Source organism: Phascolarctos cinereus, unplaced genomic scaffold (assembly GCF_003287225.1).
Source record: "Phascolarctos cinereus isolate Bilbo 61053 unplaced genomic scaffold, phaCin_HiC Scaffold_3;HRSCAF=262, whole genome shotgun sequence".
Lineage (NCBI taxonomy): Eukaryota > Metazoa > Chordata > Mammalia > Diprotodontia > Phascolarctidae > Phascolarctos > Phascolarctos cinereus.
In genome coordinates, this window is record NW_027555736.1 from 259,123,756 (window position 1) to 259,148,874 (window position 25,119).

At 38.8% G+C, this 25,119-nt stretch overlaps 1 protein-coding gene across 8 annotated transcripts in view; it reads left to right on the plus strand.

Annotated features, from left to right (window-relative positions):
- The first annotated feature begins 6,828 nt into the window (after positions 1–6,828).
- The window catches only part of FERMT2 (FERM domain containing kindlin 2), a 141,505-nt gene continuing 123,214 nt past the window's right edge, over positions 6,829–25,119 (plus strand). For 2 of the 8 annotated variants that reach the window (XM_020974884.2, XM_078151584.1), the window contains exons 1-2: positions 6,840–7,275; positions 7,927–8,092. In XM_020974884.2, coding sequence (XP_020830543.1) covers positions 7,936–8,092 — 157 coding nt within the window. In that variant the 5' untranslated portion in view covers positions 6,840–7,275; positions 7,927–7,935. Of the gene's footprint in view, positions 7,276–7,926; positions 8,093–25,119 lie in introns of all 8 variants that reach the window. The other 6 variants (XM_020974886.2, XM_020974880.2, XM_020974881.2 and 3 more) reach the window with 6 other exon arrangements.

Consider the following 25,119-nt stretch of genomic DNA (forward strand, 5'->3'; position numbering starts at 1 on the left):
AAGGGCTAAGTATACTATCCTAATTTTTTTTTAAGGTGGTATTTTCTCTCTCTACATTCTTGGCTCCCCTCTCTTTTCTGCTTGCAAGCAAACAGTGACTAGCAATGATATCTGGGACACACTTCTCAAATGGGTCCCCTCAAGGAACTAACTCCCTAGGAAAAATCTCGTCCTGCCCCAACTGGCTTCTCCTGGCATCTTAGGTTCTTTCAGGCCTCTTCCCTGTGGCAAAAAGTAGGAAATGTCAATATATTAGGAGACACCCTGTTTTCCAGAGATAAGGCCCAGCAAGCAAGCTGTGCCCTGAGCTTGACATAACAACAATCCTTTGCACTCACCTTCTGGAACTGATAGTCCTTGAGCCTGGTCAAGCACCAACAGGCGCAGACGTGAAAGCCTTGCTATGAACCGACTTCTTGTCAAAAGACAAGCTTGCCTCACTACTATTGCTACATTGTACTGTTTGATTCTTCATCTAGCCACAAGTATATAAATTAAGGTTCAGTCACACTAACTCGGATCCCTTGACTGGGGTGGGGTTCTGACACACGTATCCTTGCTTACAAGTCATTTCCCTCACTTTGAGATTAAACTTCTGCTTGATTACTGACTCTCCTGTCTGTAACCGGCTCTGTTCAGCTCCAAGCACCCACAAGTTAGATGCCATTTTGGCCCAGTTGACAAGCTCATTTTACAGATGAGGAAATTGAGGCAAACAGGGTTAAATGACTTGCCCAGGGTCACATAGCTAGTAAGCGTTTGAGGTGCTCTATGCACTATGCCACATAGTGGCCCTTTACAAACTTTAAAGCTCTAAGTGTTAACTATTGTTTTGTCTAACTGGTCTTTCTTATCATTCCTCACATGTGACATTCTACTTATGGTTGCAAAGGACTACAGCCCCTACCTGGGTAAGGATGCAGACCAAGAGAGCAGTGACCACACCTCTCCTGATCACACCACACTGGAAGCACTTAAAACTTACTTAACAACCATCAGAACTGGCTGTGAAAACAGCAGGATGAAAAAGACGACTGTTTGGGACAGTAAATTCCCCCAACCCCTACCCCTCTGGAGAGCAGAATCTAACTCTAACAAAGCTCAAAGTTAAGAAACAGGCTGGAAAAATAAGCAAAGAATAAAAAAAGAACCTAACCATCGAAAGTTATTATGGATTATCCTACCTGGTCCGTGCCACAGTCGTCCCTAAAACTTTTCCCAGGCACAGACATCCACCTTTAGAAGTTCCTGGATGGCAGTACATGCCATTTTCTACTATTGGCTTCATAACAATTCAGACAACTACCCATGTAATCAAAGCTCAAATACATGTTTTCATGTTATTGTCTTCTTCTGAGTTTGGAAGCAAAAGAAAAACTCAGAAGATGATAACTGAAAACATCTACAAACAAAACCTCAAAAAAATAAAGATTTGGCTGCAACCCAACAAAAATTCTTGGAAGAACATAAAAAAGAGATTAAAAAAAAGAGCTAAAAAAAAGGATTTAAAAAATCAAATAAGAGAAGTTGAGAAAAATGGGAAAAGAAATGAGAGCAATGCAAGAAAATTATGAAAAGAAAATTAACAGCTTGGTAAAAGAGGCACAAAAATACTGAAGAAAATAATATCTTAATAAACAGAACCTCAAATGGCTTTACCACTTGAGGCATACAATATTTTTACCATATTGAGGTATAAAACCTCAATGAAGAAGAGAACTGCTTAAAAAGCAGACTTCACCAAATGGTAAAAGAGGTACAAAACTTCACTGTTGAAAACAACTCCTTAAAAAACAGAATTGGGCAAATGGAAGCTAATGACTCCATGACACATCAAGAAAAAATAAAACAAAGTCAAAAGAATGAAAAAAATAGAAGAAAACGTGAAATATCTCATCAAAAAACTAACTGACCTGGAAATAGATCAAGGAGAAATAATTTAAGGATTACTGGAAAGCCATGATCCCAAAAAAAGCCTACATATCATATTTCAAGTAATTATAAAGGAAAACTGCCGCAATGTTTTAGAACCAGAGGGCAAAATAGAAATTGAAAAAGCACCTCCTTGAAGAGATCCCAAAATAAAACTCCCAGGAATATCATAGTCAAACTCCAAAGCTCACAGGTCAAAGAGAAAATATTTCAAGCAGCTAGAAATAAACCATTCGAATATTGTGGAGTCATAGGATCATACAAGATTTAGCAGCTGCTAATAAAAGGCTTGGAATATAATATTCTAGATGACAAAAGAGTTAGGATTACAAAAAAAGAATAACCTACATAGCAAAATAATAACAATCCTTCAGGGGGAAAACAGATATTTAATGAGAGAACTTTCAAGAATTCTTGATGAAAAAGACAAAAGATAAGTAGAAAATACAACATTCAAACCCAAGACTCAAGAGAAGCATAAAAAGGTAAACAGGAAAGAAAAATCATAAAGGACTTAATAAGGCTAAACCGCTTACATTCCTATGTGGGAAGATGATACATGTAACTCCTAAGAACTATATCATTACTAGTGTAGTTGGAATCTACACAGATAGCGGGCACAGGTGTGAGTTGCTCACGTTAGGATGATCTTCAAAAAAAAAATGGAACAGTGAGAAAGAGGAATTCACTAGGAGAAAGTGGAAAGGAGAGGAAGAATGAGGAAAATGTTCTCACATAAAAGAAGTATGCAAGGAAAAGTTTTGACAGTGGAGGGGAATCTATCTATCTATCTCTACCTCTATCTATATCTATATATATCTTGCCCAACATGAAGTAGGAGGGGAAGAGGCTAACAGAAAGGGAGAATATTCTAGGCATGGGGGACAGCCAGCAAAGAACAGCAAGGAGGCCAGTGTCACTGGATTGTAGAGTACATGAGAGGCAGGTGAGTATAAGGTGTAAGAAGAGTGGAAAGGAGATATGTGCTTTGTGGGGGTCAGGTCATGAAAGGTTTTGAACACTAAACAGGGGATTTTGTATTTAACTTCGGAGGTGATAGGGAATCACTGGAGTTTATTTAGTAGGAAGACATAATCAGAACTGCACTTTAGGAAGATCACTTTGACAGCTAAGTGGAAGATATATTGAAATGGAGAGCGACTGAAGAAAGAACAACAGCAGACTATTACAATAATCCAGGCATGAGGTGATAAGGGCTTGTATCACAGTAGTGGCATTAGCAATATATTGGATATAGGAGATGAGAGAGTGAGGGGTTGAGACTAGCAATTAGTTTATAAGACTGGAGGAGAGTGATGAAAGCAGCAGAAATTTAGAAAGGGGAAGGCTCTTGGTGGAAAGATTATGGGTTCAGTTTTGAACATGTTGAGTTTAGGATGTGTGCAAGACATTCAATTCAAGAACAGGCAGTTGGAAATGTGAGTCTGGAGACTAAGTGGAGAGGTTAGAGTTGGATACATAGATTTGAGAATTATCAGCATAGAGAAGATAGCTGAATCCATGGGAATTGACGAGACCATTAAATGAAATAATATAGAGGAAGGGGGCAGTGAGGTGGCACAGTGGATAGAACACCGGCCCTGGAATCAGAAGGACCTGAGCTCAAATCCAGCCTCAGACACTTGACACTTATTAGCTGTGTGACCCTGGGCAAAGTCACTTAACCCCACTGCCTACCAAAAAAGACAAAAAAAAAAAAGAAAGAAAAGAAATGCACCCACAGTGCATTAGTGGGCCAGTATGATCTAATCCAGCAAAACTGAGGCCGGGTAGATATGTAGGAGGAAAGATTAGAGTCATGTAAACACAGAAGAGAATCAAGGAGAAAAAAAGGTGATTGACAGTGTCATAGCCTGAAGAGAAGGCTGAGGATTGAGAAAAGCCTATTTGATTTGGTAGTTAAGAAACTGTTAGTTACTTGGGAGAGAGCAATTTTACCATAAATATAATGAATGATAAAGTCTGAAGCCAGACTGTGGAGAGTTAGGAAGAGAGTAAAAGGAAAGGAAATGGAGGCACCTTCTCAAGGAGTTAGCACAAAAATTGAGGAGAGCTATCATACTGTAACTAGCACATGGATGGATCAAATGAGGGTTTTTTGAGGTTGGGGAAAAAATGGAGCATGTTTATAGGCACTAAGGAAGCAGCCAGTAGACAAGGAGAAACTGAAAATAAGAGAGAGTGGAGATAATACAGGAGGCAATCTACTGGAAGAGATGAAATGGAATGGTATCATTTGCACACATAGAGAGATTTGCCTTGGCCAGGAGAAGAGTCTTTCATGTGAGACCAGCGTGAAGGAGGACATAAAGAAAGAAAGCAGCAGGATAATATGAGATGAAGAGGGGAGAAAATTCACTCTCATCAAATGGCCTCATTTTTTTTTTTCAGTAAAATATATGGCAAGGTTCTCAGCTGAGAGAGTGGGAGACAGACCTTTGAAACGGGATGAAAAGGTTTGGGAGTGGTAAGGAGGATAGTGAGTTACTTGTGGAGGTGTAAAAAGATTATCTTGCAAACAGTGAGGTCCCAGCTGAGGTTATGTAACAAAATTATAGCAGTTTTTGTGATTTTCTCCAGTTTCACTCAGTAGCACATGTGTAGAAATAAAGGTAGTAGATGGAGGGAGTGATTGAAGGTTGTGGGGTGGCAGGGCAGTATCACTGATACAAGAATACCTATGCCGCAGGCACTGAGAAAAGAGGATAATCTAAAGTTGAACTTGTTCACGGGAGTCAAGATGGGGAAGGGAGAATGTAACTAGTTCAGGGGTGAGAATGTGGGAAAGAATTGAGGGATTGAGAGATTGAAGGTTACCATGTGGGCAAAAGCAGAATTTATCCTAAAAGGTGGAAGAAGAGGTGGAATGACAATGGATTGTTATCAGTTAAGGGAATTTCAGTGGTCATCAGCAAGTGGAGCATTTGTGGGTGATGGTAAGATCTAGGATATAACTATCTTTGTGTATGGCTGAGATATAGTAAAGGGGTAGACCATGGGAAAATAAATAAGTTGAGGAACTGTGATAAAGGTATTTGAGGGAGTATCAATCTGTATGTTGACTAACCTGAGGGCAGGGGTTGGGTAGGAGAGAAAGACTACAAGCCAGGCAAGTCCTAAACTTTGAAGAAAGAAGAAGGAGTGTCTGGAGGTCCTAAGATAACAGCTACCAGAATTTTGGATAGTAGATATGGATTGAAATGAACCTCAAAGGAAAAGAGGTTACAGTCTAAAGGTAGTAGAATAAAAACCTGGAAGTGGCAAGGAGCATTCCAATCCTCCCATTCCAACCTTCCGGGGGTGCAGTGAAAGTACAGCCATCACTGGAAAGGGCAACCAAAGAGGCTTTGTTGGCAGGAGAAACCTCAGTGAGAGCCAGGAGATTGAAAAGAAAGGAAAAGATTTTAGATGAAACCAAGTTTGTTGCCTAAGGAGCAGGCATTCCAGAAAGCACAGTGGAAAGAGCTGGGACAATTGATGGGAACGGGAATGAGGGATTAGGCATTGGGGATCAGAGAACGGACTCTAAATGATGACCAATAAGGGTTCATTTAATCACTGGGATGAAGAGGGTATGACCTTGTGGGAATCTGTTAAGCACTGAAGGAATTGTCATTATCCATAAGGGTTTGACCTCACTTAGCACAGTACCTGCTGGATAGTAACTGGTTAGTAAATGCTTGTTTCCTCTTTCTCTCAATGCTTAAAGGACTAGGTGAGCTGGTTTAGGAGTAGTGTATTGCACTTGTTTTTTGTTTAACCAAGAGTATGGTAGAGTGCTCCATTAAGTCCTACTTTGATGAGTCAACAAAGAGGTAGATTTTGGAAGGCTATGCCATACAAGGTCTGCCACATCATTTCAGTCTTACAATCAGCCTATGACCAGAAAAATATCTCATCAGATTAGCTATAGAATACTTAATTTTTCTGCCAAAGCAATTCTAGAAGACTATCTACTAAGTTATAAAGGGGATGCAATATTCATTGCTGGAGGAAGAACCCACATGTGTGACATAGTGGACATTACTTTCAGTAGTGAAGTTCTTTAGGGTTATTACTTCAATATCCCAGTTTGGGGATTCTGAATGAGAGCTAAAGCCAAATGCAATTTGCTCTGAATTCAGTGTGGAGCTGCTCCTTATGCAGGACATTCGTCAGGTGATAGTTTTTTGTTGTTCACAACCCTCTCAAATTTCAGAGCCTTTCTGGAATGGGCTTGGAACTGGCTAGGAAAATTTTTTTTTCAACTAGGGTTTATTATTGATTATTTGATCTTCTGCCCTAGAAATTCAGGGCCAAGCCTGTGGACACCATCCAAAAGGACAAACCATCCGTTTCCATCTCCCCAACCCCTCCCCCCTTCTAATTTTCTGGATTTGGGGGCGTGGCACCATCGGGGGCGTGACACCTCCTAGGGCATTGGAAACCTATGTTTGGTAAACTTCTGGGATTGGGAAATTGGTTATAACAAGAGGAACTTGTTCCTAAAAGAAGAAATATTATCCTGGGAATTTTCTGTGAGTTTTTCTCACAGATATGCTCTCTCCTTCCCTTTGGAAGAAGAAGAAATATAGGAATAAGCAGGGATTTGGCAAATCCTTTCCCTTTGGAGTGAAAAGCTAATCGAGAGGAGCGTCTTTACTACCCACCCACCCCTAAGAGCGAAGACCTCCACGCCCCTCCCCTCAAGATCCAGCTGCCGAAAGCCCGGATGTTGGACTCCCTCCCTGTACTGGGTCCTTCATTTCCATAAAAGGGCAGTGGCTCCTCTAGCTGTGATTGCGGCTGCAGGCAACTCACCCGCGCTCCCCCCCCCACCCCCTTCCTTTCCCTCCAGCCTCTCGGTCCTCCCACCTCCCCTAGAACCAACCCCAAAGCTCTCACTCAAACCACCCCACCCTCCCCCAACGCCCTTAAGCCAGTTGACTCCTTCCCTCGGCTGGCCAGCTTAGAGGGGGGATTGGGGGGCGACGCCAAACCGGGTCTAATCGGCGTCTAGCGCAGAAGCCGCTTTTCTGTCCTCTCTGGGAGAAGAAAGGGCCCAGCCAGTAGCCAGACATCCAGGGGGTGGAGAAGAGGTGGGAGGAAAGGGGTGGAGCTGAGCCGCTGGAAGTGGGCTGGGAGGAGAGGGGGACGGGACTGGGGCTCCCGGACTCCATTAGCTGCCCAGGCCAGGAGATAACTCGACGAGCCGTCTGGGACTGGGGAGAGGGACGCGGAGCCGCGCCTGTGGGCCCGCCGCGCCCGGGCCGCCCCGTGGCGCAGACCGCGCCCGACCTTTCTATCCGCCGAGTGACGGCTGCGAGCGGGGGGATCCGCAAGGTGAGGGCACACGTCTATGGGGAGTTTGCGTTCAGAGTTTTAGGTCTTTGTAACTGCGGGGGTAGGGCGGGACTGGGGCCGCAGTGAAGGGCACTTTTTCAGCCCCAGGCGGTGTCTCCTCGGGCCCGGGCGGCTGGGGAGGGTGGGGGGACGGCTGGACAGGTGAACACAACGGTCCAGGCTTTCGCAGGAGGCGGAGCGGGTCCTGTGGCTTCCAATGGGACTCGGGGAGCCCAGCCGGAGCGGGCTTCTGTCACCGGGGAGAACGGGCGGGGCTGGGGCCCTGCTCCCTGGCTTCGCCCGGGGCTAGGCATACTCCCTCTGCGTGTGTCGGGAGGAAGGATTGTGGATCGGTCTCCCTGCGGGCTGGCCGGAGAGCGCCAAGAATGGTTTTTTGGGGGGGAAGGGCGTGTCGGGATTGGTAACCCCCATGCTCCTGCACCCTCACCCATTTCTCCTCATCCTTCGTGAGACAGAGCCCTCTCAAGCAGAGGGGAGAGAGTGCTTTCTTGCGCTGTCGAGCGTGATTTTTCCTTTGGTGTTAAACCTTTTTTTTTCCAATCTTCCTCCGCCCTGCCTTTTAGGGCTCAATGAGACTTGTCTTCTTTTGGAGAGTAACTCTTACGAGTGCCATTTCCTTTCCACTCACAGGAAGGAGCTATGGCTCTGGACGGGATAAGGATGCCAGATGGCTGCTATGCGGATGGGACGTGGGAATTGAGTGTCCATGTGACAGACCTGAAGTGTGATGTTACCCTGAGAGTTACAGGAGAGGTGCATATTGGGGGGGTGATGCTGAAGTTGGTGGAAAAACTTGGTAAGTCGTGCATATAAAAAAGTCCATAAGTAAGTAGTAAATGTCTGTCCATATTCTAAGCGTGTGTATTGAAAGATTGGGGAAACCGGAGTACCCCTTTTGTGTGTGGTGGGGGGGAGGGTGAAGAAAGGACAATTTTATTCGCTTTCTGTAAAATACTTTTTGAGGGGTATATATCTTAAAAATACAAATGTATTATAAAAATATGTTAATTTAAGGGTTTATTTGTGAATACCGTATTCTTTGTGCCTCCCCCCACCATGTGACATGAAATCAATGTTCTTTGGTACTTCTCTTAACTGACTAGTTAGTATTAACACTGTGAAATCTAAGTGGAATAACTGATTCTAGATCTTTTATTTGCTTGTTTAAAACTCCTTTTTGCTCTACTGTGAACAGAAAATCAAACTCAAAAATGTTTAATGTTGGAGAAGGTAAAAGAAGGACTTGTATTTTTTTTATTCTTTCTTATGTTTTCCTGTATCAGGATGTTGGTGTAGTATGACCTAATGTGAAAGCTGTCGGTATTTCAGTAAAGTTAAACTGTATTCTAAAATGTGAAACTTCTGGTAGCAGTTCAAGGTTCTTATAGGCAGTAATTTAGTGTATTTAAAGTGTTTCATCCATCTTTCTTTTAGAAACTCTGGGAAATGTTTGACCAATCTAGTATACAGCGGGCACTTACAGTAAGCTGCTAGTCTTTCTGAATTTATCCTAGAATAACAGATTTAGAACTGGATGAGAACTTAGATACCATCTAGTTTTAATCTCAAGAAACTTGAGGCATGTAGACATTAAGTGACTAAAAGGGAGTATTTGAACTCTTGTTTTCACATATTCACTGCTCTTTTCACTGTAACAGATAAACTTTGCCAATTACCTGTGTAAGGATTTGCCACCATATCAAAGACACTATTTTGGTACTTAGCATTTATGTCACTTTTGTATAAAAAGTGTACACTGGGTTTTTGGCCTCTCACCCTTTCATTCCCTCAAAAATCTATTTAGTGCATAATCCCTCTAAGTACAATACTACAAATAATGTTTCATTTAACCATAATTTATAACATTGTTTACATGGGAAAGTATTGCATTCCGATAAACATGTAGTGGGTGCTTAATGTTTATTTGCATATTTAAATTTTTTACGTAGGAGATGCTTAATAAGAATCTAAAAGTTTGAAAATTCGTGTGAAACAGAAGATTACTTTTTAGTTAAGAAAAATGTTTCTAAGGGGTTGTGTTTTATGTTCTTCCATTTTGTAGTTGTGATTGAATGTGATGTTATCCAATTAAATATTTCAAACATTTAAGAGTAGTTTTTCACAGTAAGTAAGTTTGTCACAACAAGTAAGTTGTATGTGTGTAAGGTTGAATATTAGGAATTATTGGGTCTACCAGAGGGAGTTTGCTGTATTCTCAGCACATTGAAACCTGCCTGTGTAATGCTTAATGCTGCTTAGGGTAGAATCCAGAATAACTATGGGTGTGTTTTGAACTATATTCAAGGAATTTTAATTTAATTCAACAAACATGAAGTGCTTTACTAAAACACTATCACTGAGCATTTAAAGATAGATACAATCCCCTGCTCTGAAGAAGCTTGAGGGAAATGAGGGATGGGCAAAAATAAATACAATATATATTAACATAAGTGGTAGAGAGAAATCTGAAATGCTTAAAAGTTTTGAGGAAGGAGAGATCACTTCTAGCTAGTAGTATTAGGTATGCTTCATAGAAGAGGTAGCACCTGAGCTTGCCCTTGAAAATCATTAGTCAGAAATGGGGAGAGGAGTCCCTTCCGAAAATAGGTCACAACTTAAATGAAGGCACGGATGAGAGAGGACAGGACAAGATTGGGAAAGGTAAAAAATATCAAAAGAACTTTTTTGTAAGGCAGACTCATTTGGAAGGGTGTTGCGTCTAGTTGGTTTCGAGATTAGTGTCAGAACAAAGTGTGCCATGTGACTGGGAATTTGATTTTGTTAAGTTCTGTCAAAAAAAAATTAACCTAACATTTTCTAACGTATAACACCTATCTGTTTCTTAACCTAATATCTATCTGTTTCCTAACTGGTGTGGTCAAAATATTGGTGATTAAGATTGTGACTATCAACAAGGAGACACTGGTACAGGCCTACCCAACATAGCGTGCCCACAGCAAAGAAGGTGCTGTGCTCTATGAGCAAAGCAGAATTACTGTAGCTCAAAAGAAATGTGAGATGTGCAAATTTAGAGACTTCTCCACCCCAGATGTTCATATGGACTATTTGTTTCTGATTTGTAGTGGAGCCTTCTGAACTTGTATTGGTCAGACACACTGTACCTTGACCCCAGGATGGTGATGTCATTTTGGTCTTTTTTAGGCATGAAGGACAACCACCTATTATTTACTAAAGTTTGAAAAATTGTGACTCTTCATCTAACATTAGTGTTAGATTAGTATTTGAAGTTGAGGAAGGAAAAAACAAATATGAATGTCCTTGATTTTCTTTGAAAGGAAACAAATGTTTGCATCAGGGATTCTTGTCCTTTTAATAAGAGGCCTTGTTAGAAAAATCATTTTTCAGAAGAGTTATATTTGTTTCATAAAATGAACTAATAAGATAGCTACTGCTAGGATGATAACAAATATATAGAATATTGAGTATACAACACTGTACCAAGGTTTGGGGTAGATAAAAAGTTTAAATGGTAATAATAACTGACTTAGGGCATTTTAAAGTTTGCAAAGTATTTTACAGTTACATTTTAGAACACTGAGGTAGGTGCTATAGGTAAGACATAATTTCTGTTTTCAAGCAATTTAGTCTAATGGGAGGATCAGAATCAGGAAAAGCTTCCTGGAATGGTCTACTACTTGAATGTGGCTTTAAAGAATAAAGAAGGAATTCAGCAGGTCAACAGGGGGAGAGAAGGCATTATAGGTATTGGGAGTAGAGTGTGTGTATGTGTGTGTGTATGTGTGTGTGTGTGTGTTGTGTGTGTGTGTGTGTGTGTGTTAGTTATATGTGTTTTAGGGGACGATACTTTGGCTGGAACACAAGTACTAAATGTCACACAAAAAAAGCTGGGAAAATGGGAAGGCACCAGATTATGAGTGGAAGTAGGGAGATCTATAAGACAACTTGAGATAATCCAGGTGGGTAGTTATGAAGGCCTGTACTTGGGTGGTGGCAATAACCTTTTTGTTGATCTTCCTTTCATAAATTTGGGATGGGGAACCTGTGGCCTTGAGGCCACAAGTAGCCTTCTAGGTCGTTGGGTGAGGCCTTTTGACCAAGTACAAGTTTTACAGAACAAATCCTTTTATTAAGGGGATTTGTTCTGTGAAGCTGGATTCAGTCAGAGGGGTGTACTTGAGGACCTAGAGGGCTACATGTGGCCTGGAAGCCCTATTAAGTCTAATTCATCCTCCCTCTCCACTCAGTTGCCAAAGACATTTTCTTAAATTTCAGGTTTGAATGTGTCACAATTCCTCTCTATGCCCCTACTCGTTAAACTCCAGTGGCTCCTTATTACATCTAGGATTAAACATAAAATGGTCTATTTAGCATTTAGAGCAGACCTGCACAACTTGGCAGTAGGTAGGGACCAGAATTAAAGTAGGTTAAATTTCTTTGGGTCAGAGTTAGGTTAGACTAGAGAAAGACTGATGATGGTTGTTTGCTGCAGGTCATGTGACAAACTGGAAAATACACAGTGGCAACCCTACATTTTTCAAGGGCAGCCCGGGATTCTTTGGTGGGCCGCAAGCAGCCTGCAGGCCATATGTTGTGCAGCCCTGATTTTAGAGTCTGTCACAGCATAGCCCCTTTCCACCTTTCCAGTCTTCTTACACTTTACTCTCTTCTACATATCCTGTGGTCCAGTCGGGTTAGCGTAGTTCTTCAAACATGACACTCTATCTCCTAACTCTGCCTTTTCACCGGCTGTGCCCCAAGCTTCAAATGCTCTCTCTCCTCACATTTGCCCCGTGGCTTTCCTGGCCTTCTTTAAGACTCAGCTCAAATCCTGCCTTATGCAAAAAGACCTTGCTGGTCCCACCATCTGCTAGGGTTTTCCTTCTAAGATTGTTTTACGTTTATATTGAATATATCTTTTATGTGGAGAGTTATTGGTATGTTGTCTCCCCCATTAGAATATGAACTCCTTAAAGGCGGGGATTCTATTTTGCCTTTCTTAGTGTCCCTGGTACTTAGCACAGTGCCTAGTATGAAGCAAGGACTTTAAAAATTCTTGTTGATTGATTGACAGGTGATGTTGTAGAAGTGGAGTTGACAGGACTTGAGACCAGATTGGATTGAGAGAGGGAAGAGTAAAAAAAACTCAGAAGTTATGAATATAGAAGACTGTTTACATGAAATCAGGAGGTTAGAAGAAAGAGGCATTGTGGTGTAATGATAGCCAACTCTAGAGTCAAGAAGACATAGTCAAGTCCTGCCTCTGATAGATTATATGACTATGGGCAAGTCACTTAATTCTTAGACCAGGGCTTCTTAAACTTTTTCCACTTGTGACACCTTTTCGCCCAAGAAATTTTTATGTGACCTTAGGCATATAGGTGTATATAAAATAGGTATACAAATCAAACATTTATTGATAATAAATCATAAAGAAATTTATTTTAAAACAATTCTTTGACATACATGTAATTTTTCCATTTATGAAACATGAAAGCAAATTTGCATACTAATGAGATAGGTGTGCTTGCTTATTTTTACATAAAGAATTAAATTTTGATGGAATATTTGATAATGCAGGACGTAAAGCATCTTCAACGTTTTCAGAGTTGATTGAAATTTTTATTCTATAATTGTCAATGTTGAGAATGCCACTTCTCATGAATATGTAGTACAAAATCGGCAGAAGTATTTTAGGGCTATTTCAAAAATTGTTGGAAATTCTAGCCTAATCCCAAACCAGAATTCATTTAACGATTTTGTATGTACTGTGACACAGTAGTCTCCAATCTGAGCCTAGGTGTTTCTGGCAGCGTTGGCTGGCATCGCGTGGGGTAACAGCATGTGCAGTGCAAAGTGCTTATATAATGTGTTGAGAACCAAGGCTGCGGTGAAGTTGCACTGTGCAATATGACATGGGCAAGCACTTCCAGAAACACCTCAGATTCATTACACAATTGATTTTGAATTGATTTTTCATTGTGCATTCAGAAATCTCTTACTGTTGCCAAATTTTTCACGACCCCCACATTCAGTTATGTGACGCCGTATGGGGTCGTAACCCACAGTTTAAGAAGCACTGTCTTCGATCTCCCTCCCACCCCCCGATTCCCTAAGTAGAAGAGCAGGAGCTTACCTACATTGGTAGAGGGAATTCTCTATAGTAGTGAAATCATAAATCTGGTCCAGAGAAAAGGAAGTCATAAGGGAGATGTTTATAGGAAAACATGAGCTTAGTTTGGGACATGTTTATTTTGAGGTGAGAGGTCTTAATAGGTAGTTGGAAATTGAGGAAATAGGACCTCAGAAAGCAGGTCACAACTAGAGAAAAGTTTGGTAGGCATCTACATAGAGAGAAGCATAGGTGATGAAATGTATGGGGAGTAAATAATATTGCCAAGGGAGAGAGTTGAGAGAGGAGAGAAGACCAAGAACAGATGTGAGTATTTTTCAAAGGATTAAAAAGTGTCGGGAAGAAAAGAGGCCTAGTAAAGGAAACATAAGGAATAGTTAGAGAGGTAGGAGAACTAGAGGATGTTATATCTCAGAAGCTGGTGGAGGAGAACATAATTCATAGTGGTAAAGGGTGGTCAGAGTTGCAAGGAGATCAAGATAAAAGACAAAAGAAATGAATGCCTTTAGAGTTGGTGATGAGGAGGTCAGCTGTTCTAGAGCTATAACCATAATAGACTCTTATTTTAGACATAGCCAATGGAATGTAATGGTAACAACAAAAATACCTTGGTATGAGACTGATTTTCCTATTGTCGTCATCTCTTCAGGACAGCTTTGTAGCAAAGTTATAATTTATAGCATATATGGAAGCACTTGTTGTATTTAAATAATCCACCAAAGCAAGAAATGCCTTTAGTATATAGTAGCAATGATTTCTTGTTTAATTGGAACTTGGATCATTTTTTTGTTAGATTCATTAAAATGAAATGTTATCTTTTACATTTTGAACTCAGAGGATAATGATAGTAGTAATTAAAATTCATTTATTTGTCAGACAATCAACAGGCATTTATTAAATGTTTGCATTATGCTGGACACTGAGGATACAAAGACAGATATGAAATAGTGGAAATAAATAAATATGTATATATATGTGTGTATATGATGGTAGTGCAAGTGTTATCCCCATTTTACAGAAGGGCAAATGAATTGAGGCTTAGATCAAGTCACTTACGGCCACATGACTAGTAAGGGTGGTATTGAGGACTATCCCACGTCTTCTGACTATCAAGTCCACTCTTCTTTGTAGTATATTCTGCTTCCTTCCGAGATCCAAAATTATCTGTTAGACACAGTATTGCCATCATTGAATTTATGATCTAAATGATCTGGGTTACACCCTCCAAAATGTGTATACTTCTCTAACTGATCTGTGTCAGTGAAGCTGATCTTGGCTTCCTGTAAATCCTCAATAGAGGCTACCTGTTGGCTGAGGGCCTTCAAATAAATCTTTTGATATTGCATAGATTGTAAAGTACATATACTTTACATGTCCATAGACTGTCCATTGGTTATATTTCATTTCACATGACTGGCCCACTCCCCTTTTTTACTTGCACATTCTCCTGATGATTTTTTGTGCCTTTTTATCCAGCACAGTTTGTCACTTACAAGTCTTCTGAATAATGTTCCTATAAGTAATTATAGAGTTAAAATTCATGTATAGCATTTGATTTTCTCTTTGATTTACATTATGGAATTTGAAATGTATTATTACAAAAAAAATTCTTCAGTGGACAGAAATGAATATTTTTGATAAGAAAAGACTACAATGAAGTCTGGAGTTTGTAACATACTAGCAGTTCAAAGAATATTGTATTTGTAGTTGGGAATTGTTCTTATTAGAAATGAGATTCCCAAAAGTAAATTGTAGTTCTATTGTCTTTCTTTCTGATATGGAAAAAAAAAGCCATTCATCTGGTCATGGAGAACATGATAAACATCAACATGTGTGTGAAATTACAGATGTTACCTATAGCTACTTTTTTATAGTACATAATAAAATTAAACATTTTATTTTTTCCTTTTTTATTTAATATTTTTATTTTTTCCCTATTACATATAAAAACAATTTTTAACATTTATTTTTTTTAAATTTTGAGTTCCAAATTCTCTCCCTCCTTTCCCTCCTCCCTCATTGAAAAGGCAAGCAATTTTATATGAGTTATACATGCACATTCATGCAAAACATACTTCCCTATTAGTCATGTTGTGTGTGTATTGGGGGGGAACGACTAAAAAATCCCAAGAAAAATGAAAGTTTTAATAACTTTTTGGCATTCAGACTCCATGAGTTCTTTCTCTGGAGATGGATAACATTCTTCATCGCAAGTCCTTTGGGAATTGTCTTGGATCACTGTATTGCTGAGAATAACTAAGTCATTTCACAGTTGATCGTCGTTAAAATATTGCCGTTGCTGTGTGTGTTGTTCTCCTGGTTCTGCTCATTTCACTTTCCATCAGTTCGTGTAACTTTTTCCAGGGTTTCCTGAAGCCATACCCTTCATCATTTCTTACAGTACAATATTCCGTCACAGTCATATGGGCGGCATCCCCTCAATATCCAATTCTTTGCCACCACAAAAAGAGCTACTATAACTATTTTTTTGTACATATAGGCCCTTTTCTTTTTTCTTTTTTTATCTTTTTGGGATACAGACCTCAAATTGGTTTTCCTGGGTCAAAGGGCATGCAAAGTTTTATAGTCCTTTGTGCATAGTTCCAGATTGCTCTCCAGAATGGCTGAATCAGTTCACAACTTCATGAGCAGTGCCTTAGTGTCTCAATTTTCCCCCATCCCCTCTAACATTTGTTATTTTCCTTTTTTGTCATGTTAGCTAATCTGATAGGTGTGAGGTGATACCTCAGAGTTGTTTTAATTGGCATTTTTCTAATCAGTAGTGATTTAGAACGTTTTTTCATATGACTATAGAAAGCTTTGATTATTTTGTCTGAAAACTGTTCCTATCCTTTGAACATTTATCAGTTGGGGAATGGCTCTTATTTTTTTATAAATTTGACTCAGTTCTGTATATAGTTGAGAAATGAGGCCTCTACTAGAGAAACTTGCAGTAAACTTTTTTTACATTTATAATTATTGTGTATTTCCCTCCATCCTATTTCCCTCGTTTATCCTACTCTCTCTCTTTTCACCTTGTCCATCCTCAAAAGTGTTTTGCTTCTGACTTCTGCCTCCCCCAACCCATCTTTCCTTCTGTCAGCTCTCCTTGCCACTTCTCTTAACCCTTACTGCCTACTTTCCTATACGGTAAGATAGATTTCTGTACCCAAATGAGTTGTGTATATTATTCTCTCTTTGAGCCATTCTGATGAGAATAAGGCTCAGGTGCTCTCTGCACCCCTCATCTTCTCTCGTCTTTCCCTCCACTATAAAAACTCTTTTGTACCTCTTTTATGTGAGATAAGTTATCCTATTCTGCCTCTCTTTTCTCCCAATGCATTCCTTTTTGTCACCCCTTAATTTTTAAAATATAATTATCTCATCATATGCAACTCACACGTGTGCCTTCTGTCTATGTATACTCTTTTTACCAGCCCTAATAAATAGAAAGTTCTGAGGAGTTACAAGTATCATCTTCCAATGTAGAAATGTACACAGTTTAACCTTATTGAATCCCTTATGATTTCTCTTTCCTGTTTACTTTTTTGTGTTTCTCTTGATTCTTGTTTTTCAAAGTCAGATTTTCTATTGAGCTCTGGCCTTTTCATCAGGAATGCTTGAAAGTCCTCTGTTTCATTGAATGTCTAGTTTTCCCCCAAAGGAATGATACTCAGTTTTTCTGGGTAGGTTATTCTTGGTTGAAATCCTAGCTCCCTTGCTGTCTGGAATATCATATTCTAAACCCTCCAATCCTTTAATGTAGAAGCTGCTAAATCTTGTGTTAGCCTGAATGTGGTTCTGTATTGTCTGAATTGTTTCTTTCCAGCTGCTTGTACTGTTTTCTGCTTGACTTGGGAGCTCCGGAATCTCTTTGAGGAAGTGATTGGTAGGTTCTTTCAATTTCTGTTTTACACTCTGGTTCTGGCATACTAGGGCAGTTGTCCTTGATAATTTTTTAGAAGATGATGTCTTTCCCCCCCCCCATCATGGCTTTCAGGCAATCCTGTAGTTCTTTATGTGAATGTTTTTGTTTTTGTTTTTGTTCTTTAGGGGGGTGAGGCAGTTGGGGTTAAGTGACTTGCCCAGGGTCACACAGCTAGTAAGTGTTAAATGTCTGAGGTCAGATTTGAACCCAAGGTCCTCCTGACTACAAGGCTGGTGCTCTATCCATTGCATCACCTAGCTGCCCCCTCACTTGATTTTTAAAATCCTTTTTGAACTCTTCTAGGAATTCTTTTTGGACCTGAGACCAGCTCACATTTTTCTTTGAGGCTTTGGATATAGCAGTTTTTGGCTTTGTTGTCTTCTTCTGAGTTTGTGTTTTGATCTTCTCTGTCACCGTAGTTATCTTCTGTGGTCGTGTCTGTTTTTTCTTTGCTCATTTTCCAGCCTGTTTTTTGACTTTTAACTTTATGTTAAAATTTGACTCTGTTCCCATGATGGAGGGGCACTGTCCGAAACTTCAGATTTTTTTGTATTGCTGTGTTCAGAGCTAGTTCTGGGGGTTATAAGTTTTTAGTTCTTCCAAGGTGGTATAATCTAAAGAGAGGTGTGGTCAGTCACAGACCAGAAGAGCAGTGTAGGATACAGTGCTCTTCTGATCTGTGACTGACCACAAGTACTCTTTTCAGCCCTTGACCTATAACCGGAGTCCCTGTTCCTCTAATGCTCCTCCTCACCCTGGGACTGCGAATCGGGACTGAGACCAGGATCCATATATATGGGCAGAGCGGCAGAGTACTGGGCACTAGTCAGTAAAAAGACACGTGTATACTCCATCTTACTAGCTGTCCAACCCCTTTACCATCTGAGGTCTGAGAGCTTTGGAAGCCACTGCTACCTATTCAGTTGTCTCCAAGGCATGCTGGGGACTTGGCAGGGTGATGGACCTTTCCTGCCTATCCTCTAAGATGTCTTTTGCTGGAAAAAATTTTCACGTCATTTGTGTTTTCTGCTGCCACTCCAGAATTTGTTTTGAGGCATTGAGGATTAAAGTTATTTGAAGAGGAATTTGGGAGAGCTCAGAAGAAACCCATTTTTCTCTGCCATCTTGACTCTGCCCTAAAGTAACCTAATAGGCAGTGCACTAAGAGTACCAGCTAAGGAATTTTTCTTGCAGAAGGTAGAACTTTAGCTGGGACTTGAAGAAAGAGCCACAAGTGAAGACAAGGAAGGGAGAGAGTTCCATGTGAGAGATAGGTAGTAAAATGTGGACTCAAGAGATGGAGTCTTGTTCTAGGAACAGCAGGAAATCCAATGTCACTGGATCACAGATCATGTGGAGGAGAAAGAGAATTGAAAAGGTAGAAAGGGCAATATTGGGAATATAGAGAAAAAACAAAATAATCCCTGTCCTCAATGAGTTTATGTTCCCCGTTTGATTCTCTAGAGACTTATGAATGTTATGAAAGTGGTCTCTTTATAGGCAATGATTCAAGTAGGGAGGCAGGAAATTGATGTTCTGAAGATCATCATTTTTGTTCTATCTTCCTTCTTCTACTTCTTGATCATTTCTAGCTGTGATTTGGTTTTTTCTTCACTAGGCTCTCTGCTTAACTAATGCATCTCAAGGGAGGGATTTTGTTTTGTAAATAAAGTCACTTTATGATTTAGTTATGTATTATCTGCCATAGTGAGATAGCATGTTGACAAAGTATAAGGGTTAAAAGTGATTTGTCTGTGACCATCGTAGATTGAGGGCCTTGTTATTATTTTGGACATATGCCACAATGAGCTTCCATACTTTCTGAAAAGTACCATGAAAATAGTTTTAAGAATTTTTGTTTTAAGTCTGTTTGGGTAGTTAAGTGAATTTGAAACATAACTTGTGTGCAACAATTCATTTCCTGACTAAGGCACATAAACATAATTTCCTATATTAAAAAAAAAGCTGATTACATTTTAGGCTGACTTTATGATGACATTTAGGCTTTTGTAAGATTTCATAATGAGGTTATAGTTTCAACTGGGTTTGTTCTTGGCTGCTCTGTTTGTCAAAGAGGTCAAATGTTTGCTGACTTTAGCTATTTTTAAGTTATTTTGGCTTTATCTTGGTGAAGAATACTTTATATTGAAATTTCTGCAGGATGTAGTAATGGTCTATGTAGATTTTAATTTATTCAGTTCTTATTTTTTTTTTGGCATCAATAGCTGATTAAAAGAGGTTAGGTTGGGCAGCTAGGTGGCGCAGTGGATAGAGCACCGGCTCTGGATTCAGGAGGACCTGAGTTCAAATGCGGCCTCAGACACATAACGCTTACTAGCTGTGTAACTCTGGGCAAGTCACCTAACCCCATTGCCTAGCTTAAATAAAAAAATAAATAAAATTTTAAAAAAAGGTTAGCTTGTAAACTATATCTTCTATAGATACTCATCGATTCAATTTAATGTCAGTTTTGATATTTGCATCTATCAGGTAGTTAATTTAGAAACAGCATCCGTGTTGGTAAATAGTCATTTCCTCTGTGTTAAAATGCAGTCGTTTTTGTTTGTTAGCATGTTTAGTGCTTATCATGTGCAGTATCTTCTACCTTTCTTTTCAAAAAAGTCTTGCTTCGTCATGATTTATTGATATGAGGCTCCTTTGTAGTTTACAGGCCTTTACTAAAACTGTTTCACTTCTTGATCCTGAGCCATATTTTTCAACTAATTTTTCCCCTACCATCCTGTCCCACTTTTGCATTGAAGTCATTATTAATTGATATAAATCAAAGAGAACATTCAGGTTAGGTACTGTGTATATATGTGAAAGCAATATTTAATTCAAGATAGCTTTAAGGTATCATTAAAATATTAAGATGAAAACTTATTGTATTTGAAGTATTTATGAAATGCTTTTAAAAATGAAAAGTTTCCTAACAGCTCTTTTAGAGATTATCTAGAAAGATCAAAGAAAACTACCGAGATCAATATTGAATAGTTAAAAATCCAAAAGACACTTAGTTTGCTTTGCCAAGCTGCACTTATTTCCAGAGATAGCTTATGTTAAACACATTGAGATGAAAGATAACAACAGATCTATTATTTTTTTTTCAGTCTAAGCAACAGGGTTAAGTGACTTGCCCAGGGTGACACAACTAACTATGTGTTATGTGTCTCAGGCCAGATTTGAACTCAGGTCCTCCTGAATCCAAGGCCAGTGCTCTATCTACTGCATCACCTCGCTGCCCCCCAGGTCTATTATTCTTGATTTAGTCTTGTTAGTTTCTTGAAGGTTTTCTTAAAAAAAATAAGTTATTGATATCTTCTGTTTTTTACATCATCACAGTTGTCCAAAGTGTCACTTCCCTAACCATGCAGAGAGTAACAAATAGTATTTTTTAGAAAGGTAAAAAAAGGTCAGTACAACTGTCCAGATTGAAAACATCTGAAGACATGTACTGTGTGTAACACCTGTGGATCTCCCACCTCCACAGAGGAGTGTGTTGGGGATGTCTTCTCATCTCTTCATTAGAGCCCTGCTTTATCTTTATAGTTGTGTTATATTTGCTTTTTTTCTTTTGGTGTGAAATTGTTCTTTCTATTTATATTGTTGTAGTTACTCTGTATTCTTTTCTTGCCTCTGTTTTACTTTACATTAGTATATGTATTATATATGTGTGTGTGTGTGCCATATATATATATATGTACATATACACATATATGTCTTCACCATGCCTCTCTATATTAATCATCTTATGTTATATATGCATATCAATATATGTAATCAGTTTGTCATTTCTTATAGCACAGTAATACTAAATTACATTTATGTGCCACAATTTATTTAGCTATTCACCAGTTGCTGAGCATCTATTTCATTTCCAATTCTTAGCTATCACAAAAAGTGCTGCTATAAATATTGTAGCATATATGAGGACTTCATTTTGATCATTAGTTTCCTTGATATATAAACCAAGTAAAGGAGTCTTTAATTCAAAGAGAACAGACATCTTAGTCACTTTATTTGCATAATTCCACGATGCTTTCCAAAATGGTTTTGCTTTTTCACGGCTCCACTCACAGTGTTATTAGTGTGTATATCATTCCATAACCACTCCAGTATGGATTATTGTAATTTTTTTACATTTTTGCCACAGATTAAAATGTAATTGGGAAATATTTAACAAAATAAATAAAAATACTGTTCAATACAGGTATGTTGATATGTGATTTTCTAAGTCTGCATTCAGGGATCCTTATATCCAGTATAATGTTTCCATTTCTATTGGAGTTTGAATACCGCTGATCTGGATGAGTGATATTTTTCATCCACTTAGTTTTTATTGTTTGGCTAGGCAGAGCAGACTCTTAAAATCTTGGATAAAATTAATTAATTTACATGGGAGGGTAGCTTTTAAGGTTGGAAATATACAGGCAGACTTTTGGAAAATAATAGCAGATCACATCTTTGCCATCATTTATGGAGATATGGAGAGTATGAGATTCCACTGTGTTCCTTGTTGGATTTTTTTTTTTAAAGCATTTGATCTGGTAGACATTTTTATTCTACCTTAGAGGCTTTCCTCTAACAAGATGTCTTGTCATATGTCAAAATAATGTGCTTTGATATTCTGAAATTGTAATCAGAATTTGTTTATCTTCTAGCATCATGCAGCACATTGAAATTGCTTGTCATTATTGGTTTAGAACTGTGAATAATCTCAAAAAGTAATGAAGATTTTATTGGGGTTTTTTTTTCCATTTAAAATGAAATCTAAAATTTTAGTTGTCATGGCTAAGAAGCAGGAAAACAAGAAAATAATAATGATAATAACCGATATTTAAGGTGATGAAACAAATCAGTTGAACTTTTACTAAGTAACTTTTTGCAAGATACTTTGGGTAGAGATTATGCATGTTCACTAAATCAGGTTTGGGAATTTTTCTGTTACCTTCTATCTAGCCCGTGATAGGAATCTTAGATTTAAGTCCCAGACATGCCATTAACCTTGGATAAGTACCTTCAGTTCTAGGAACCTGTATCTGTATCTCCATAGGAATATTAATACTTCCATTTCCTGTTTCTTGGGGTTGATAGGAAAGTACTTTTAAAAACAAGTGCTATATAAATATAATCTTTATATTAATCACAAGGTTTTTTTTTTATTTGGGAAGCTAATGAATTTTATTTAGTAGTAAAGTGATAATCATAATGTTAAGTATTTAAAATAATAAACACTAGATGTTGAAATATATTATAGTTAAAACTGCTACAGCTTCTGCTAGAGAAAAGTCAAGTCAACAAGCATTTATTAAGCTCCTACTGTATATCAAACTGCCGAGCACTGGGGATGCAAATAAAGAGAAAAAGCACAATCCCTCCTGTCAAGGAGTTCTCCAGAATAAATTAAGGTAATATGACGTTAACCATTGAGGGAAACTTTTATTATCTATTAATCTCTTGCTGTAGAATAATTTTGTCACTAAATGGGTATTTTTTACAATTATAGAAAAGCGGAAAGTATACTAATTATTTTGAATTATGAAGCATAGTTAGATTTCTATTGGGCCAAGTTAAAATCTAAAATTACTTCATTTTCAATAGTTACCAAATCAATTAAAAAACTCACAAAAGATTTCAAAGTATATCAGATGACTTTTAAAATCACACTCTTTTAATTGGAAATTGAGGGGATGCCCATTAATTGGGGAATGGCTGAACAAGTTATGGTATATGAATGTAATGGAATACTATTGTGCTATAAGAAATGATGAGCAAGTGTACTTCAGAAAAAAACTGGAAAGACTTGTATACACTGATGCTGAGTGAAATGAGCACAACTAGGAGAATGTTGTACACAGTAACAGCCATGTTGTGCGATGACTAACTTTGATAGACTTAGCTCTTCTCAGCAATGCAATGACCTAAGACATCTCCAAAGATCTCATGATGGAAAATGCTATCCACATCCAAAGAAAGAACTATGGAGTTTGAATGCAGATTGAAGCATACTATTTGCTTTTTTTTCCTTCTGTTTCTTCTTTCTTATGGTTCCTCCTATTGGTTCTAATTCTTCTTTACAACATGACTAATGTGAAAATATGTTTAATAGTAATGTATATGTAGAGCCTATATCAGATTGTGTGCTGTCTTCGGGAGGAAGGGGGAGAAAATTTAAAACTCAAAAGCTAATGGAAGTGATTGTTGAAAACTAAAAATAAATTAATTTAAAAAAATCACTTTTGAAAAATTATTTTCATTTCCAAAATCTCTCTCTTCCTCTAGCCTTTCTCCATTGAGAAGGCAAGGAATATGATGATATCCATTATACATATGAAGTTGTGCAGGATGGAAAATTATACTCTTACAAGAAATACCTGGAGCAGCTAGGTGGTGTAGTGGATAGCACCAGCCCTGGAGTCAAATCAGCCTCAGACACTTGACACTAGCTGTGTGACCTTCGGCAAGTCACTTAACCCGTTACCTCTCCAAAACCAGAAAAGAAATGCCTTCATGCCTTATTGTTATCACTTTTACAATAATTTATTAAAAGAACATTGTATGTTCTTTTTAACAGTTCTGGTCCTTAATCCTTTGGGTACTTATGATTTAAGGGTAGCAACACAGAAACAGAGAATGGTAAAGACATACCAGGTCACCCCACTTCACCTTACTCGCTGGACACCTTGATGGGGACAGCATCTGCTACCCAGTTCCAGGTCAGAGATCCGAGGCAAGCTGATGAAAATACCTGTGGAGTGACATTCTTAGGTAGGGGGGCCTTGGGCAGTGTACTGAAAAAGGAGGAAATTCAAAAACAAGCTGCAGTGATGGTGTTCTGAAGCCTGCAGAGGAACAACCAGGATAGCAGTCACAGGTCCAAGAGGAGCCTGAAGTTTTGTTACCCTGAACCAGCAGAGCTTCCCAGCTGACTGATGATAGCTAAGCCCAGTAGCATTCTACTGTTTCTAAGACCAAAACCCAGCTCAAATCAAGGTGACAGCAATCAGACTTTACCCTGGAACAGTGCAGTTTGGGAGTGCTGAAACTTGCAGGTCCTCTGTGTGTTCCTGAAAGTCTGTAACAATGTAACATTCAGTACTCCAGGAAAGTAACAGAATCAGCCCACACTTTCATTCTGGAAGTACACAGAACCTAACACTAACACTGAGTCTGAAGTCAGGAAGTAGGCTGTGAGAATGAGCAAATAAAAAAGAACCCCACTGGGATAGCTGGGTGGGGCAATGGATAGAGCACGGGACCTGAAGTCAGGAGGACCTGAGTTCAAATTCGGACTCAGACCAAACACTTGACACTTACTAGCTGTGTGACCCTGGGCAAGTCACTTAACCCCAATTGCCTTAAAAAAAAAAGAAAGAACCCCGCCATTAAAAAGCTATTATGGTGATAGAGATACTCAAGACACAAACCCGGAAGAAGGGAATAACTGCAAAACATACAAACAAAGCCTCAAAAAAAAAACCACAAGATGAGAATTCTTGAATGAATTCTTGAAAGAGATGAATCAAAAGTTTAAAATGTTTTTGTCAATGATGAAACTAGAGCGCTAGAGGAAAAAAACTGAAAAAGAAATTAAAACTATGGAAGAAAGAATTGTGAAAAGAATGAACAGTTTGATACAAAGGATACAAAACCTTGCCTTCTGAGAATTTAAATAGACCAAGTGGAAGGCAATGACTCCATGAAACAACAAGAAATATTAAAAGTCAAAACGTTGAAAAAACAGAAGAAAATGTAAGGTATCATAGCAAAAACAACTGACGTG